Source organism: Lethenteron reissneri, chromosome 49, assembly GCF_015708825.2.
Source record: "Lethenteron reissneri isolate LAM-NWPU_2019-01 chromosome 49, ASM1570882v1, whole genome shotgun sequence".
Taxonomy (NCBI): Eukaryota; Metazoa; Chordata; class Hyperoartia; order Petromyzontiformes; family Petromyzontidae; genus Lethenteron; species Lethenteron reissneri.
The window spans coordinates 3,116,498-3,131,003 of NC_083827.1; the positions used below are offsets into that span (position 1 = coordinate 3,116,498).

The following is a 14,506-nucleotide window of genomic DNA, read 5'->3' on the forward strand; positions in this document are numbered from 1 at the left end:
CGGCCACTGCAAAAATCAAACTCAACAACCGCATGCATCGGTGTTGTGCATATCAAGACGGTGCCATCAGCATGCCATATCAACCTAAAGCGGTTCAATTTCTCAGTAATTTGGCACCATTCCAGATTTTTCATTTGATTCAAAAAAACATTCTTACATCATACTCTTTGGTTCTTTCGGTAAAGCCACGTAGGTATAAAATAAAATAAATCACGACGTTTCGAGCTTAACACAAGCATCCAAGTGCAGACCGTGCTTTCCCACCTGATGATGGATGCTTGTGTTGCGCCCGAAACGTCGTGATTTATTTTATTTTATACCTACGTGACTTTACCGAAAGAACCAAAGAGTATGTATTCCTGCAGTCACGAAAGCTTTAAATCAAGATTCTTACATCATATTCATTTGCATTTCAGTCAAATTAAGCCTGATGCAAGGCAATTGGGCAGCTGGGGGCGATGAATGGTGACATCGCCGGGTAGAGAGAACGATCACGTGGCCTACGTGGCATCAACTTCTAATGATGAAACCTCAAAAAAGCAACTCGGGCAAAGGGCACGCACAATGACAGTTTTGAAAGAAACTCAAAGGCAGCTTTAAAACCAATTCCAGTTTATTTTAGTTTTGTGTTCAAATACATTATTTAAATGACATTACTGTAATTTAGACATTACAACGTTATGCTCTGCAAACTCGTTGCTTTGTGCCAAGGAACTTCTACAACCAGGCTTCCACCAAAACACGTTGCAAGCGCTAATAGTGGAATACCGCTAAGCACACACACCATTCTGCAAATGAGTGAATTATTGACTAATAAAAAGCAACGGCTCCTTAATAATTAGATGCAAAACAATGTTTGGCTGGAAACCTGGTTCATATCGGACTCCTGCATTGAGGAAGTCGTCAAATCCATTCGAGCGTTTTGATTCGTGCAACTCACACCGACGCCTCTAAATCCCCTGACAAGATCTCGCCTCAGGCCTCAGTTCTCCACGGCGCTGGCAAAGGCGATAATTTCATACTGGAGTAATGAAAACTCTCTGCTGGAGTGGCTTGCTTTTGGGAGTCGGAAGGGGCTGACGTTAACAATCACAGTTGCGCGATTTGAGGTCACAGGGCTGATGTTAAGTCACCAATGAACTCTTTATTTTTACCAGGTTAGGTCCACTGAGCTATACAGCTCTTTTTCAGAAGCGACTTGGCCACAAATGATATCTCAACGAAGTGGTTTGTCACGTGGAAATGTATCGCAGACAAATACTCTCAATGCACGTTTCTAAATGTAGGAGGGAAAAACCAGAGGGCCCAGAAAAAAATGCACACGACCACGGGGAGAAATATGTAAAACTCCAAATATACAGGTGTTGGGGTCAGGATTGAACCCATGACCTCCTGTATACCAGGTGAGCTAGTTAACATCTCCTAGCCACCGTAGAAGCACACCAATGTTGGTGTTGACCCCGACGTCCATGCAGTGCAGATGGGAGTTTATTTCAATGACCTCAGCCAATATTGGACCTTTAAAGGACAACAGCGCAGGGCATGTATACATGTGCAACAGCAAATATCTTAAGATTGGTGAATAAGAACGCCGTCACGTTTGTTAGACAGGTTAATGTGCTCACCCAAGACATCATGACAGGACGTACTTAACACGATCCTAGGCATTGAATTGATTGGTTCAGTTAATTCAGAAGTGGCGAATCATACGTCCAGATTTAGCACTCAGGCTGAAGGTGTTAATGGGCCAGGCAACACCAAACAAAATTGCCAAGGCCCAAGCAGGTGAAACCTAAGCGCTAGCATGTCTTTTATACGGCCAATAAATCGTGAATTGCGTGATAAACTGCTCGTTTGACAAGGCTGAGGTATAATTCACCATCATTGATTAGTTCGAGAAAGAAATCGTCGCCTTGGTAGCGACAGCTCAAACATCTGGGTCCACGGATTGTACTCGATTGAACGTCAAGTCATCCCGAGTTATGTAAACGTTCCCTTGTAGTTGAATCTGACAGTCGGGGTACATGGCAAAGGTGCAAAATAGGCAGGCTTGCCTCCAACATGCAGGGCCGAATCTACGAGAGTGGTAATGAGTACAGTGATTAGGCGCGTTACAATTCTCAGTTAAATAAAATAACAAAACAATGAGGGAAAAAAAAAAAACACGTAATGAAGACGTTTTTAAACATTAGAAAATAAAAATGATAGTACCCTGCATGCAATGCTGACAACTTTCAATGTGAAATAGACTGGGGGGGGGGGGGGGGGGGCTGGTGGATTGTTCAACCGAATGGATTTCCAGACAACCTTGTAAAGCAATGCAACAGCAGGCTCGGCCAATTACTCCTGGAGGTTTCATCAACACCGGCGCTATGTTATTCGTCCACACACAGCCACCTCGCGTGTGCATCACTCTTAATATGCGTTCATTTTCCTATGGGAGTACATGCTTATAACACTCCTGAATAAAGCAATAAATGGTTTTCTTCTTTCAAATAAGTTTGCAGTTTACCGTTATACCAGTGGAGGAATACAATGGTTCCTGTAATATTATTGTTATTAACAAGCAGGCTGCTGTACATGATTTGTAGTGCTACGAGCGATCGTCATTTGTCGTTAATTAGACGCATTAAGCCCCGAACTCGCTCCTCCGCTCAACCTTAATCCGTTGATGAGAACGGGTTATTTTGCTTGTGATTTACCTAACAAAATTGTATAAAAACTTGGTTTTCGTTAACACACTGTGTTACACGCTGGAGAATACTTTAGCAGACATTTTCAAAATTACAAGTAAAAAAAAACGTGAAGCAATTATGTACAAAATGAATACAAAATGCATTCTTTTCATGATGTGCTTTCAAATGAAAACGTTTCAGAAATCTGCCCCTGGGTACAATTAGCTTAAAATGGCGATCGACATTCAAAGAAAACCCAACTTCTAAAACCATGAACAACAAAACTTTGAAAATTAAATTAAGAATGACATGCTCATGTGTATCTTGTTTTCGAACAGCACGTGTATCATTATATGCATCCTAATCACTAGCAGTATGCTAAGCTACATGCAGCCAGAGGCTAAAGCCAAAATTAACTTTAGTCTATGGCTCAACAAAGCTAGTGCACTTAACTGTATACTAAACAGCTTGCTTTTAATGCCACCATTAACATAATTTAGTCCCATAGTTGAAGCCCATCAAATGTCACCGTTCCTTAGAGGATACATACACGTCAAGTCGTCTGGGGCCCTACACCAAACCCGGCACAATTAACCGCACCCGAATCTGGGCGAGTCGGAGTGAATCGATAACGTTTCGTTTTTTAGAAAAAGGTGCAACGACTGGAGGTGATCACACGCTTGGTTTTTACAAAGTGGACGGTCCCAAGCCTGCATGGGCGATAAACAAAACTCATTTTTGTCCTCCGCGCCGCGCGGGTGCCTTGCTACCCCGCGACATCCCCACCCCGCGTCGCGGTACGGGTCCCCTCGACTCTCCACAGCGCGAGCGCTTTGCACGGCAGTCTTCCCACGTGCATATGCATCGCTCACCGAGATTCGGCCGCACAGCCCATCAGAACGAAACTATTTGCGACCAGGTAAGGCCCACTGAGCTATACAGCTCCTTTATCAGAAGCGACCTGGCTACCACAAATGATAGCTCAACTTAGTGGCTTATCGGAAGGACATTTATCGCAGCCAAATACTCTAAACGCGTGTCAATGCGAAATGTGTAGGAGGGAAAAACCAGAGGACCCGGAGAAAAATCCACGCGACCACGAGGAGACCATGCAAACTCCAAATATACAAGCGTCGGGATCGAACCCACGATCTCCTGCATACCAGGTGAGGTGGTTAACATCTCGCCGCCGTGGCCACCATGGCCGTGGTGGGGGGTTGGGTTCTCTATTAGAATTCCTTCTCTACGGCGGTGACATTTTACAGAGGCTCAACGACAGACACGTCACAGAATGGGGTTTTATCGCGACACGCTGGCGGAAGTTTGCTCCGGCCTGGACGGATCACGAGTCTGGTCTTGTCCAGTCGTTGAGCGCACTGGGACTTGCGGTTCACAGGTCGCCGGTTCGTTTCGAACTCCCGGTACGGCGGTGAAAACAATGGGGAGAGTTTCCTAAATCCCTCCCCCCCCGCACGTCTGTCCACCCAGCAGTATAAACGAGTGCACCACAACGGTTAGTCGATCGGCAGGTCACGTGCCATGTGGGTAAAGTGTCGGTTGCAGCGTTCTAGTTTTGAGTGTAAATTACTGGACCAGGCTGAAGCGCAGTACTCTGCTACGTGGCCAACATAAGTGGAATATATGATGACATGCTTATTATAGAAGGTTGTCGTTCACTTTTTATTGGTGATTTAAAGAAGTTGGTATAACGCAAGTGTGACCCATCCTCTGGTAGTTCCAACAAGTGAAATATTTGGTCTGGGCCCATGGACCGAGATCCGTCAGCTGTGTTGAGCGAGTCGTGCGTCACACGTGTCCCATGTGACGCAGCGGCCAGTCCAACGATTCAATTTCGCCGAGGGCTCGAAGCTCTGTGAAGTTAAGTCGTTTTTGGTCTTCCTCATTATGTCTTGTTTATGTTTTAAGGCAATTTTCTTTCGAAGTGTTGAGCTGAAACTTTCACTCGCCCACTCGCCACCTCCGCCCACCCCTGCCCCCCTCTGGCCCAAAATAAAACAAAATATTTATCCAATGCCTGACCGATTGCTGTTTATAACTCAACATGGTCACAGAGCACATGGCGGACGCACAGGATCATTTAGAAGCCCGCACTATGCAAGCTCTGGGCACTTCTAATAAGAACAAAAGAGGTTTGGCCAAAAAAAAAGACTACACACCCCCCCCCACCCTTCAGCAGCTGGTTAAAGCACACCATGATTTTGTGTAAATTATCAAAACTGCACAATGGACTTTTAGCCTCCCACTTCTTGACCGAACTCTTTCATACCTTCGCGCAAAATGAATTAAGTAAAAAAAAATATCAGACAGCTGGTTGTAAGGGTCGAGGTGACAATTTGAGCTGGTGTCTGCGGCAAATCCTGACAACTCCGATGTAGGAGAATGGGTTTGAGAGTGGAAGAGTCCATGAAATACATCAACAGATGTACCGTTGAGCAACCTGGCGAGTTTGCAATGAAGATCTCTTTTGCAAGGGAGATGCACATGTTCAAGAAACCTGCTGCATTTAGGAGTAGTTTGTCAAGCAAGGTGGGACAGCACCCAAACATGCTGAACCGTATAGTAAAAGTCGTTACCATTTCAGCTATCAGTGGTGACACTGAGCAGGCTTGTCCAACTAATCTAAACTATTTCTATTTTACCAGGTAAGGCTCACCTGAGCTAACGTAGCTCTTTTTCAGAAGCGACCTAACCACATGATAGCTCGACAAAAAGTGGCTCATCGTGTGGAAATTTATAGCAGCCAAATACTCTAAGCGCGCGTTTCTAAATGTGGAGGGAAAAACTGGAGGACCCGGAGAAAAATCCACGCGGCCACGGGGAAAACACGCAAACTCCAAATATACAGGCGTCAGGGTCGGGATCGAACCCACGACCTACTGTATACCAGGTGATGTAGTTAACATCTCGCCACCGTGGCAACAACTAATGGGGTAATTTCATTATCGAATGCAACACCCTGGCGAGAGCACGGGTTGTGTGGAGGTTGCTGCACAACACAGTGCTTGGCTGCCTATCCCAGCTTCAAAATTAGACGTACGGCGAGTCACGGCGACAAATTTGGACAACGCGCAGATGTGCCGTTTAAGGTTTGGTTTTTAAGCAGTGAGACTCGTAATGACAGCTTACTGTCGCTGCGGAGTGACGGTCTCCTCTCCCGTAACGTTACACGTCCACCCATACAACTCACTGTCGCTTTGGCATCAAATGGTCTGCTGCCGTTAAAATGTACGTGCTATCATCTGCATAATCTGCAGGCCAACTCATCCCACTATGAGATTTTCACACCTTCCACACCCTTCTTTGCACAAGCCAACGCAACCCGCATTTCCACAACAACTGCACGTCAGCACAACGGTGATGACGTGATTTGCCGATGAGGTCATTCACCTTAGCCAAAACAGAGCGACAGGAAGACTGATCGGCCACACTTCCCTTGCTGCCGGCCAGATTCAGGACAGGACCCCCCTCCCCCATCTGGCGTTGAAACCTGCCCTTCGTTCTGCGTCCAACCCAAGCACACCTTCTAAATCACGTGACGTTTCCATCATTTCCTATGCAGCTCAAGTTGTCATTTGCTTTTGGATATTGTGCAGCAATGTCTCCAAACCCAGCTATGCATGAGATGTATGTAATTTTTTGTCATGAATTCAAGTAATAACGTCTGTGTGGCTATTTACAAGGCCACTGCCGGCTGAACATTACGGAGGTACTTGAATGTTAAAAAAGTGGCTCGTGGTGGAACAAATTATTGTAACCGTTGTTAACTTTTAAATCATCATGCAGCTTCATCTTCAAAGATTAGGCTACAAAAAGCCAATGAAGCATTTACTTAAGTTTGATTTTGTCAATGCCGCCTCGACAATATTTACAAGAAACAGTTTTATACACCGCTCTACTTTGAAATCTGTCATTGATAATTACGTGAAAACAATACAAATTACATCTTCTAAACTCATAGCGCTAATTGCATACGATGTAGTTTTACGAACGTTCTCAAGTTTTAAATAGTCTTTTTGATAAGTCAAGTTTGGCCCACCGGCTTTTAATAGGACTCCTTAGACCACTCTGCCTCCTGCCAAAGTAAATCCCAAACCCCAGAACGCCACAGTCCGGCAATCGAAAATGGCAAACTGGCTAAAAGTGGTTCGGAAATTAACGACACCGATTTACTGCACTCCTACTAAGAACATATTTCAGGACGCTGTCGTGCCAAGTCGAAAGCATTTTTTCTCACTCTTTTCAGCCCTCATTGAGAGTCGCTAAATGATGCCAGAGTGTATTCCCAGTGTCAGTCTACCAATGTGCGTTCTCGTCCTGAAATGCCATGTAAACACTTGGCTTCCCGCTTCACGTTAAGCGCGGCGATCAGAATCTAAGGATGCAAATCCTGTGTGTTCAACACACACGTAGAATCACTACCGCTGCATTTTAATAATTTAAACAGTTTTAAATAACTGAACACGGATCCTATTCTGGAATAAACTGCAAATTCAAAGCCATGCCAAATCAGTGGCTGCCTCTCTTTGCACAGTCATTTGTGAGTGCTATGGTTTTTTTTTTCAAATAACATTATTTGAAATGTACAGGAAAGTAACTTTTAAGTGTTTGCAAGTATCCCACCTTGCCAAAAAAACTCCCCTAAAATTTAAGTGCCTTCAACTAGGCTACATTTTAAAATTGTGTCGACCTCCAAGTCTCCCTTGCAAAAGAGAAAATGCACAAATTGACATCGATCACTTGGTCAAAGTGTGACTTGAATGCAGCTGAATCTAAATAGAGCACCACCCCAATAGCTGTACATGCAGGTGTCCTTCTGTGCCATCAGAGATACAAACCCACCTTTTAACATTGACAAATGCGCGACTCAAACTCTTCAGGGCAAAAACCGGTGTGACCGCAGCAAAGCCCACAAAGCACATCTCGTGCCGCAGCAGTTTTACGCCTCTGTGCAGTGGCCACGTGACCGCATTTGCGCCGGCAAAGCCCAAAAGTACGAGTAGGCCCGCACATCCAGACCGCCGGACAGGCAAACCACGCACGCTGCCCCTGCTTACCAACAACATCAACAAAAGTCGACGCTTATTACTTGCTCCGTCGCATCAGTGTGGGTGGGTGGGGTGGGGGGTGGGGAATATCAAACTAAACAAATTGCAAATTAGAAATAAATAAACCAGATGACTTAAAGTGTGGAAAGTAGTACCTCTATTCCACTGCACAACTGAGCTGCACCGGGTCCGTGCCGAGCCAGTCTGCAAAACCGAGCCAATGACGGCATGTGCAACGATGTACACGATTAACCATGCGCCCCTGGCCCTACTTGGCCCCAAGCAAGATTCAGATATGTTGCGAGACTAGAGTTTCATGGTCTGGTTCTGGCTCGGCATATAGCCAAACGTGTAACCACCTGTATGGCTCGGATGTACTGGTGGAAGGGAGGTAATGGAACAAACGTGTTCCTGCTGGTGCCGGGCCGAGGGCGATGGGGCAGATCCCGCAGACCAACGGTTTTGGGGTGGCGTTGGGAACGGTGGCAGAGGTGGCTGTGGCGGTGGGCGGGGAGGGGGAGGAGGTGGAAGAGGACGAGGTGGAGGATCTCACAAGACCTCGTTCTGGGCGGAGGCCGTGGGTTGGGCAGCGGGCGAGTCGGGTTTGCGGACCAGTCGGTCCAATTCAGCCTGCACATCGGTCATGGCCGGTTTCGGACCTGCGAGTGTGCGGACAGACGAGAATTGTTAGAGCGGCATGAGGGCAACCGAAACACACAAACTAAGAAGCAGCCAACGGTACTTTGAGGCATTTGTGTACGCTTAACGATAAATCCACAAGCAAGCGTGTGGCATGGTTCATGAAAGTGCCTGCTCACAAAAAGCCAAAGCGTACATATTTAACGCAAAGAGAAAAGCATCGAATGTCATTGTGAAACTCGGTGATTGACAATCGAAGGGGAGTATTAGGAGTCATGCAGTGAAGAGCGCCGAGGCCTTGGCAAGGCAGTCCTTCTGGGTTTAGGCAACGTAACGGCGCGCACGCACATGCATACACGGGCACATACAGACACGCGTGTGAGCGAGCACGTCAGCCCACAGACTCAAGCGAGGCCGGTAGACTTTGACCACTGAACCAACAGATGATCTGACACGCCGTGCAGCACCGTCCTGGGCCAATGCCCCCGATCTGGTTCGGCAGAAGCCAGGAAGCTTGAAAGGAAGGAATAAGGGGAATAGGGTTATTGATGCATGCACGGTGCGTTCACGATGAAGCAGACGCGAGAGAGGGCAGGAGGGGGATGTGTATATGCATCGATGCAATGCAAAAGGCACACATACAATATGGAACAACTTGGATCTTAAGTTCACAAAAGTAAGAAGTAAAGTTCCACAATTGTGGATGGACATTGAAGACATTTGAAAGAGGTGGGTAATAGTTAGGAATTATCATGGGGTGGCGTTTGACTTGGTTACAGTATGACAACCAATTAGGAGTGTAATTGAGATGGAAACAAGTTTGACAACTTTGCTGAGGAAGGGGAAAATCCTCAAATGACCACGGTATCGGACACTCAGATGAAGTAACGTCTCAATCCAAGCTGGAATGATGGCGACGGTGTGTTTACTTACGTATCTATGTCAAACTCCTGACTTATTCCACGAAATAAGCCATATTTGCTTAACACATCGCCTTTTGCGGCCAGTATTATTCATGATAAAGTTTTTTGGGTTAGATTGCGTTATTATAAATGTGTCGCAACCCTCCACCACCCGACACGGCCAATCAGTAAGAAATGTGTCACGTTAACAAAACGCTAAGTTACTTCTTCAGCCCACCGGTGTGTTTGAAGAGTGAATCCACAACATTTAGAATTTGAGTAGTACGACGTTTCGCTGGTAATTACATCCAGCATCTTCGGGCTATTTGCCAGAATAGTGAAGCCATCCACCTGCCTCCGGTCTTAAATATGAAGCCATATTTTCCAAAAAGAGAGAGAACTACCTTCGAAATAACAATCCCTGATGGATTGTCAACATACGAGGTTTGTGGAATGGCTCAGTTACAACCTGAGTATTGTAACATGGCTAGCCATCGAACAAAGATGGTCACCGCATCGCGCACTTTCAGATGCACTTCTGCGGCCGTCTGGAACGCTCTTCTCTCTGATATTAGGAAGCCACTGGGAGCTATGCACTTTTAAATCATCGTCTAGATTTCTTTAGAACTGCTTTTTGTGTTTAGTTTGTTGTCCTTCCCCGAACCTCCAATTGGCACGGTTGGTGCGAAAGAAGTTCAAAATACATACAGACATACATGGCAAATGCTAAGTACGGGGGGGGGGGGGGGGGGGTTGCAGTCCAAACCCTGGCAAAAGCGACTCCCCCCCCCCCCCCCCTCTTCACAGCCCCCTTTTACGTACGTCCCTCCTAGTAACACGCGTGGTCATGCGCATCACAATCCCAATTATATTGTCCTGTACTCTACAACGCTGAACTTTCTCTTTCAACATTTAGAGGGCCACTTCGCAACTGTGGATATGAGGTGGCATCGCATCGTTTAGTGTCTACTTCGTGAACTTAAAATTAAGTTTAGCCCAAAGACAAAAGAATAAATACAAGCACAGGCATGCCGACACCCATGAAACGTGCTCAACCTCTAGGCATTGAACAGCTTCAGACAGACCTGTTAGTAAAAATGTGGCCTTAATTAAATTTCCTACATTTTCAGCTTATATACATTAAATTAAGCAGCATCAGTGGAGTTAAGACTTAGAAGTATACACACACACGGGATAAACTCACGCCAAGCTTGCCTGCACCTCCACGCTGGCCGCACGTACATTTGCGAGTTGAGACTTAATAGAGTTGCGAAAGGACAAACGCGTACCCACGGAGCCGAGTCAAGGACACGGCACGGAGCGGTCAGCCTGCGCAATGCCTAGGGAGCTGTCCGCACACTTTCAGGACTTGTTGTCAGAACGGGCCTCCACAATCCCTGCTTGGCCCCCCGCGGGAACACCAAGTGGCGGAAAAAAGTTGGAATGGACCCTTGGTGCAAAGAATGAAATGCGGCGTCCCGCTAAAGTTTCCCCCCCTATTAGTAGCCTGGAGCCTGGGGACCCCCCCCCCACCTCCCTTCGGCCAGTGGACCTCGGTGCAGTTGCACTGTCTGTACACTGGAAAGCTACGCCACTGCCGACAATCGTCGGTCCACTCCACTCACTGCATCGCACGCTGTCAGATGCGCTTCCGCGGCCGTCTGGAACACTCTTCCATCCGATATTACGAAGCCACCGGAGCTATGCACTTTTAAATCGTCTAGATTGAAAACTCATTCCGTTAGAACTGCTTTTTGTGTTTAGTTCGTTGTCCTTCCCCCACACCTCTGATTAGCACGGAAGGCTACGTCCGGTGCGAAAGAAGTTCAATGTACATACGTGCATTAAAAATTGTCTCGTGCAAGAATGTTCGGGTTGTGGCAGGGATTGGGAAAGCCATCTGGTGTCTGGCCTGCATTCTTTATTGCTTTCCTTTCATATTTACTTTTAAATGTATCTGTTCGGCCCAACGGCCGGTTGGCCGGTCAGCTGGCCAGTTACCAACCTTGCTGGCACGGGGCAGTCTCCCCGCCGGGCGCGTGGGGGTGATGGTGGTGGATGGGGTGGGGGGCGGTGTGGTCGCGAGAGACAGACACGCAGAGACAGGGGGAGAGGACAGAGGTGGAGAGACAGGAGGCGAGAGGACGGGCACTGTGGACTGGGGAACGCAAAGAGACACGGGAACATGGAGACACACAGGCAGACAGACAGGGGTTGTGGTGGTGGTGGCTCACGCGCAGAGTGAGACAGACGCATGTGCACGGACACAGATGGTTACGTATGCATGGCACGAGCGATCGGAACCCGTCGCGCGCGCACGCGTGCACGGACACCAAGATGCACACAAGCACAAGAGAGGTACAAGTGTTATGCCGTTAGTGGTTAGTGAACATTTCAATGCAGAAGAAATGTTTGTAGCAGTGCAATACAAAAACCTACGTGGAGATGACAACCGTCCGAAAAGTAACAAAATCACGAGAGACTAAGCTTTTTTGTTTCGACTGACCAACCGCTATAATTATTATGAAATCTACACTGCCTTCACTAACATCACTGCTGCTTAGTAAGCAGCTTCTTGTGACCCCAGCAAAGTGCAACATGTCTTATTAGAACTTATTAGATGCATATTGTGGAACAGGTCTTAAATAAAATTTGTATTACGGATATACCAAGCAAACTCAATTTTGGGAATTCAGGAGGTGTGCTCAGAATAGGCTATTTGAAATCCCTTGCATCATCCCACTTGGTTACTTGTTACAGGACATGTACCTTCCAGCCACTGTTGTGCCCGATAGGGCGTCGCAAGAATTTCAATAATGTTCACTGCCTATTTCAACAAGGGGAATCATCATCAGCCATGATCAATCCACTGCTCGATGAAGGTGTCCAAAGCCAGCCATTGACATCTGTCAATCTTGCAGGTTCCCGCACATAAGCTCCCTCTCTGCAGAGTTGACATCGTCTCGGGCACGTTCCCTCATTTGGCTGCCGCTCCGTCGTTAGCCTCAACCGTCGTCCCTTCTAGCGACGCGTCCTGCCCAAGCCCACCGACTCATCTCGAGAGTCAATATCACATCGCTAACTTGCGCATGTTCTCCAATCCGCGCGTGCGTCTCTCTCGGCGTTCATTTCCGAGGCACGTACCTCACACCCACGCCACGTTCGGCATTTTGGGCCTTTTGTGGGCTTGCTCCCAGCAACCTTGACCTCACAAAGAGCCGCAATACAACAGGAGAGGGGAAAAACGAAGTGAAGAGAGCGGCAACCGGTGTGGTACGGCGGCACTCGAGATCCCTTACCCAGGGGCTTGGCGTTCCCGGGGGACGCTGCCTGGCCGGGGGAGGGGGGCCCCCCTGGCGAAGCTCCCTTTTTCGTGAGCAGGCTGTTGAAGAAGTTGGCGAGGACCCCCTCGCTGGTCGCGCCACCTGCGGGTACACGAGCGGCCGAACCCTTCACGAGGGGTCACATCCCCGGGACACGGATATCGTGCAGCTAGGGTTTAACCCACGTGGTTAAAACCGATGAGTCCAGTTGGCTAAGCACTGTGCGAAAGAAGTTCATACATACATATGTACAAACCCATGGAGTTGGTGTTGCATGCCTACAGGTGGCAGTCTAGCAAGTGGGTTTGTAAAGCCAAACGTGCGGACACGTAAGTGTTCTCCCATCATACGCGTGGGGTTTTTCCAAGTACTCAGCTTCCCTCTAACACAATGCAAAACACTCCTTCAATACAAATCGGCCTAAAGACATCGCATTGTAAAATAGTCACGCGACATTAAGTGCCGATGTAAACGTGAACATATTAATTAATGTAATGGCTCACAAGTTGATGTAACAACGTGAAAAAGTAAATTGTATTCCGATGAAACCGATGTTGAAATTGTAAACTGACAAAGCAAATTCAAACATTTCCACCAGACTCCTGAACATATTTTTATATATTATATACACATATAAAAACCAAAAGCAAAATAAAACGTGACAAAGTATTGATACCTACTGGAATGACCATGGCAGTAAATACTTCACTATTGTGCAGAAGGAAACCGTCATATTTGCACGTGCCCTACATTTTTGACGATCTGCTGAACGATCTTTGCATTCCTGTAATAATTTACATGAGTTATTATTAATAAGCATCCTCAAGCCTCATGATTCTATCAGGAGGGTCCTACCATGTTTGCACAGAAGGGGCAATGACTGCTGCCAAGTACCTTGAGTAGAGGCACTCTATAAATAAATATATTACATCACATATAATCCCAATTGAGTAATTTGCCGGTCATTTTTTTAATTCGGTGTCATTAAGTGTGCAATAACGTATCAATTAAAATATGTTTAATGCTCATAATGCACGTACAAAATTGTGTGTGCGAGTGTTGATCATTTACAATGCGCGCAAATGAAATGCAAAGGATATGATGAATGGTGCGCACGTAACTGTAACAGCAAGACTGAAAAAAATAACGCAAAGGCGATGGCAAAAATGAACCAAAAAATAAAACCGTACTCTCGAATTGAATCGCGATGCTAAGTGCATACGTGCCCAACCAAATAAAAACGCCAAACAATGACTGAGAAGAGACGGTGGCCGGCACAATGCGTGCATCATGCCGCACTGTGCCAAGGTCCTCCAGAGGGCTCTCTCCCACCCTTGATGTTGGCCGGGTCGAGCTTCTTGCCAGGGGTCTGGAGAGGCGATACGCTCGCCACGTTGGTCTGGCCCGGCCGGCTCACGGCCCGCGGGGATCCGCCCGAGACGTCCTGTGCAGAAAACCAAAGCGACGCGGTCAGAGATGACTGCGGCGGTGGAGAGAGCAGCGAGTGGCGGATTGGTGGCAGCAGCCCGGCTCGGAGAGGACATTCACACTCGCCATATTGCCCCAGTTTTGGCCAGCTGTCTGCCACGTGTGCAGTTCTAGCCGCTTGTCAATCCGCTGCTGGAGGAGGGCTCCCCCATGCCACGTTGGTTATGGGGATTTGTTTGACCATACTTCACCACTCTAGTTAGCGCCGATTGGCGAAGGGGGGGCAACTCAAGACCCAACTCGGGTTGCTGAATTCAAAGTACAGTGCGATAACCACTGCACCACAGCTCCATTTTTACCAGAAAAATGTAAGATTATTTTTTACAAATGTATTTCTTCAGACTAAAACACATTTTATTTATATCTGGATACTGAATTTGTACACAATACATTACCGTTGTATGTTTGTTGAC

General features: G+C 47.0%; 1 protein-coding gene across 1 annotated transcript in view; it reads right to left on the minus strand.

Moving 5' to 3' along the window:
* Positions 1 to 595: 595 nt before the first annotated feature.
* Positions 596 to 14,506, minus strand: part of LOC133354961 (cytoplasmic dynein 1 light intermediate chain 1-like) — a 38,178-nt gene continuing 24,267 nt past the window's right edge. Inside the window, 3 exon segments of the mRNA XM_061572200.1 lie at positions 596 to 8,400; positions 12,582 to 12,707; positions 13,938 to 14,049. Coding sequence (XP_061428184.1) covers positions 8,291 to 8,400; positions 12,582 to 12,707; positions 13,938 to 14,049 — 348 coding nt within the window. The 3' untranslated portion in view covers positions 596 to 8,290.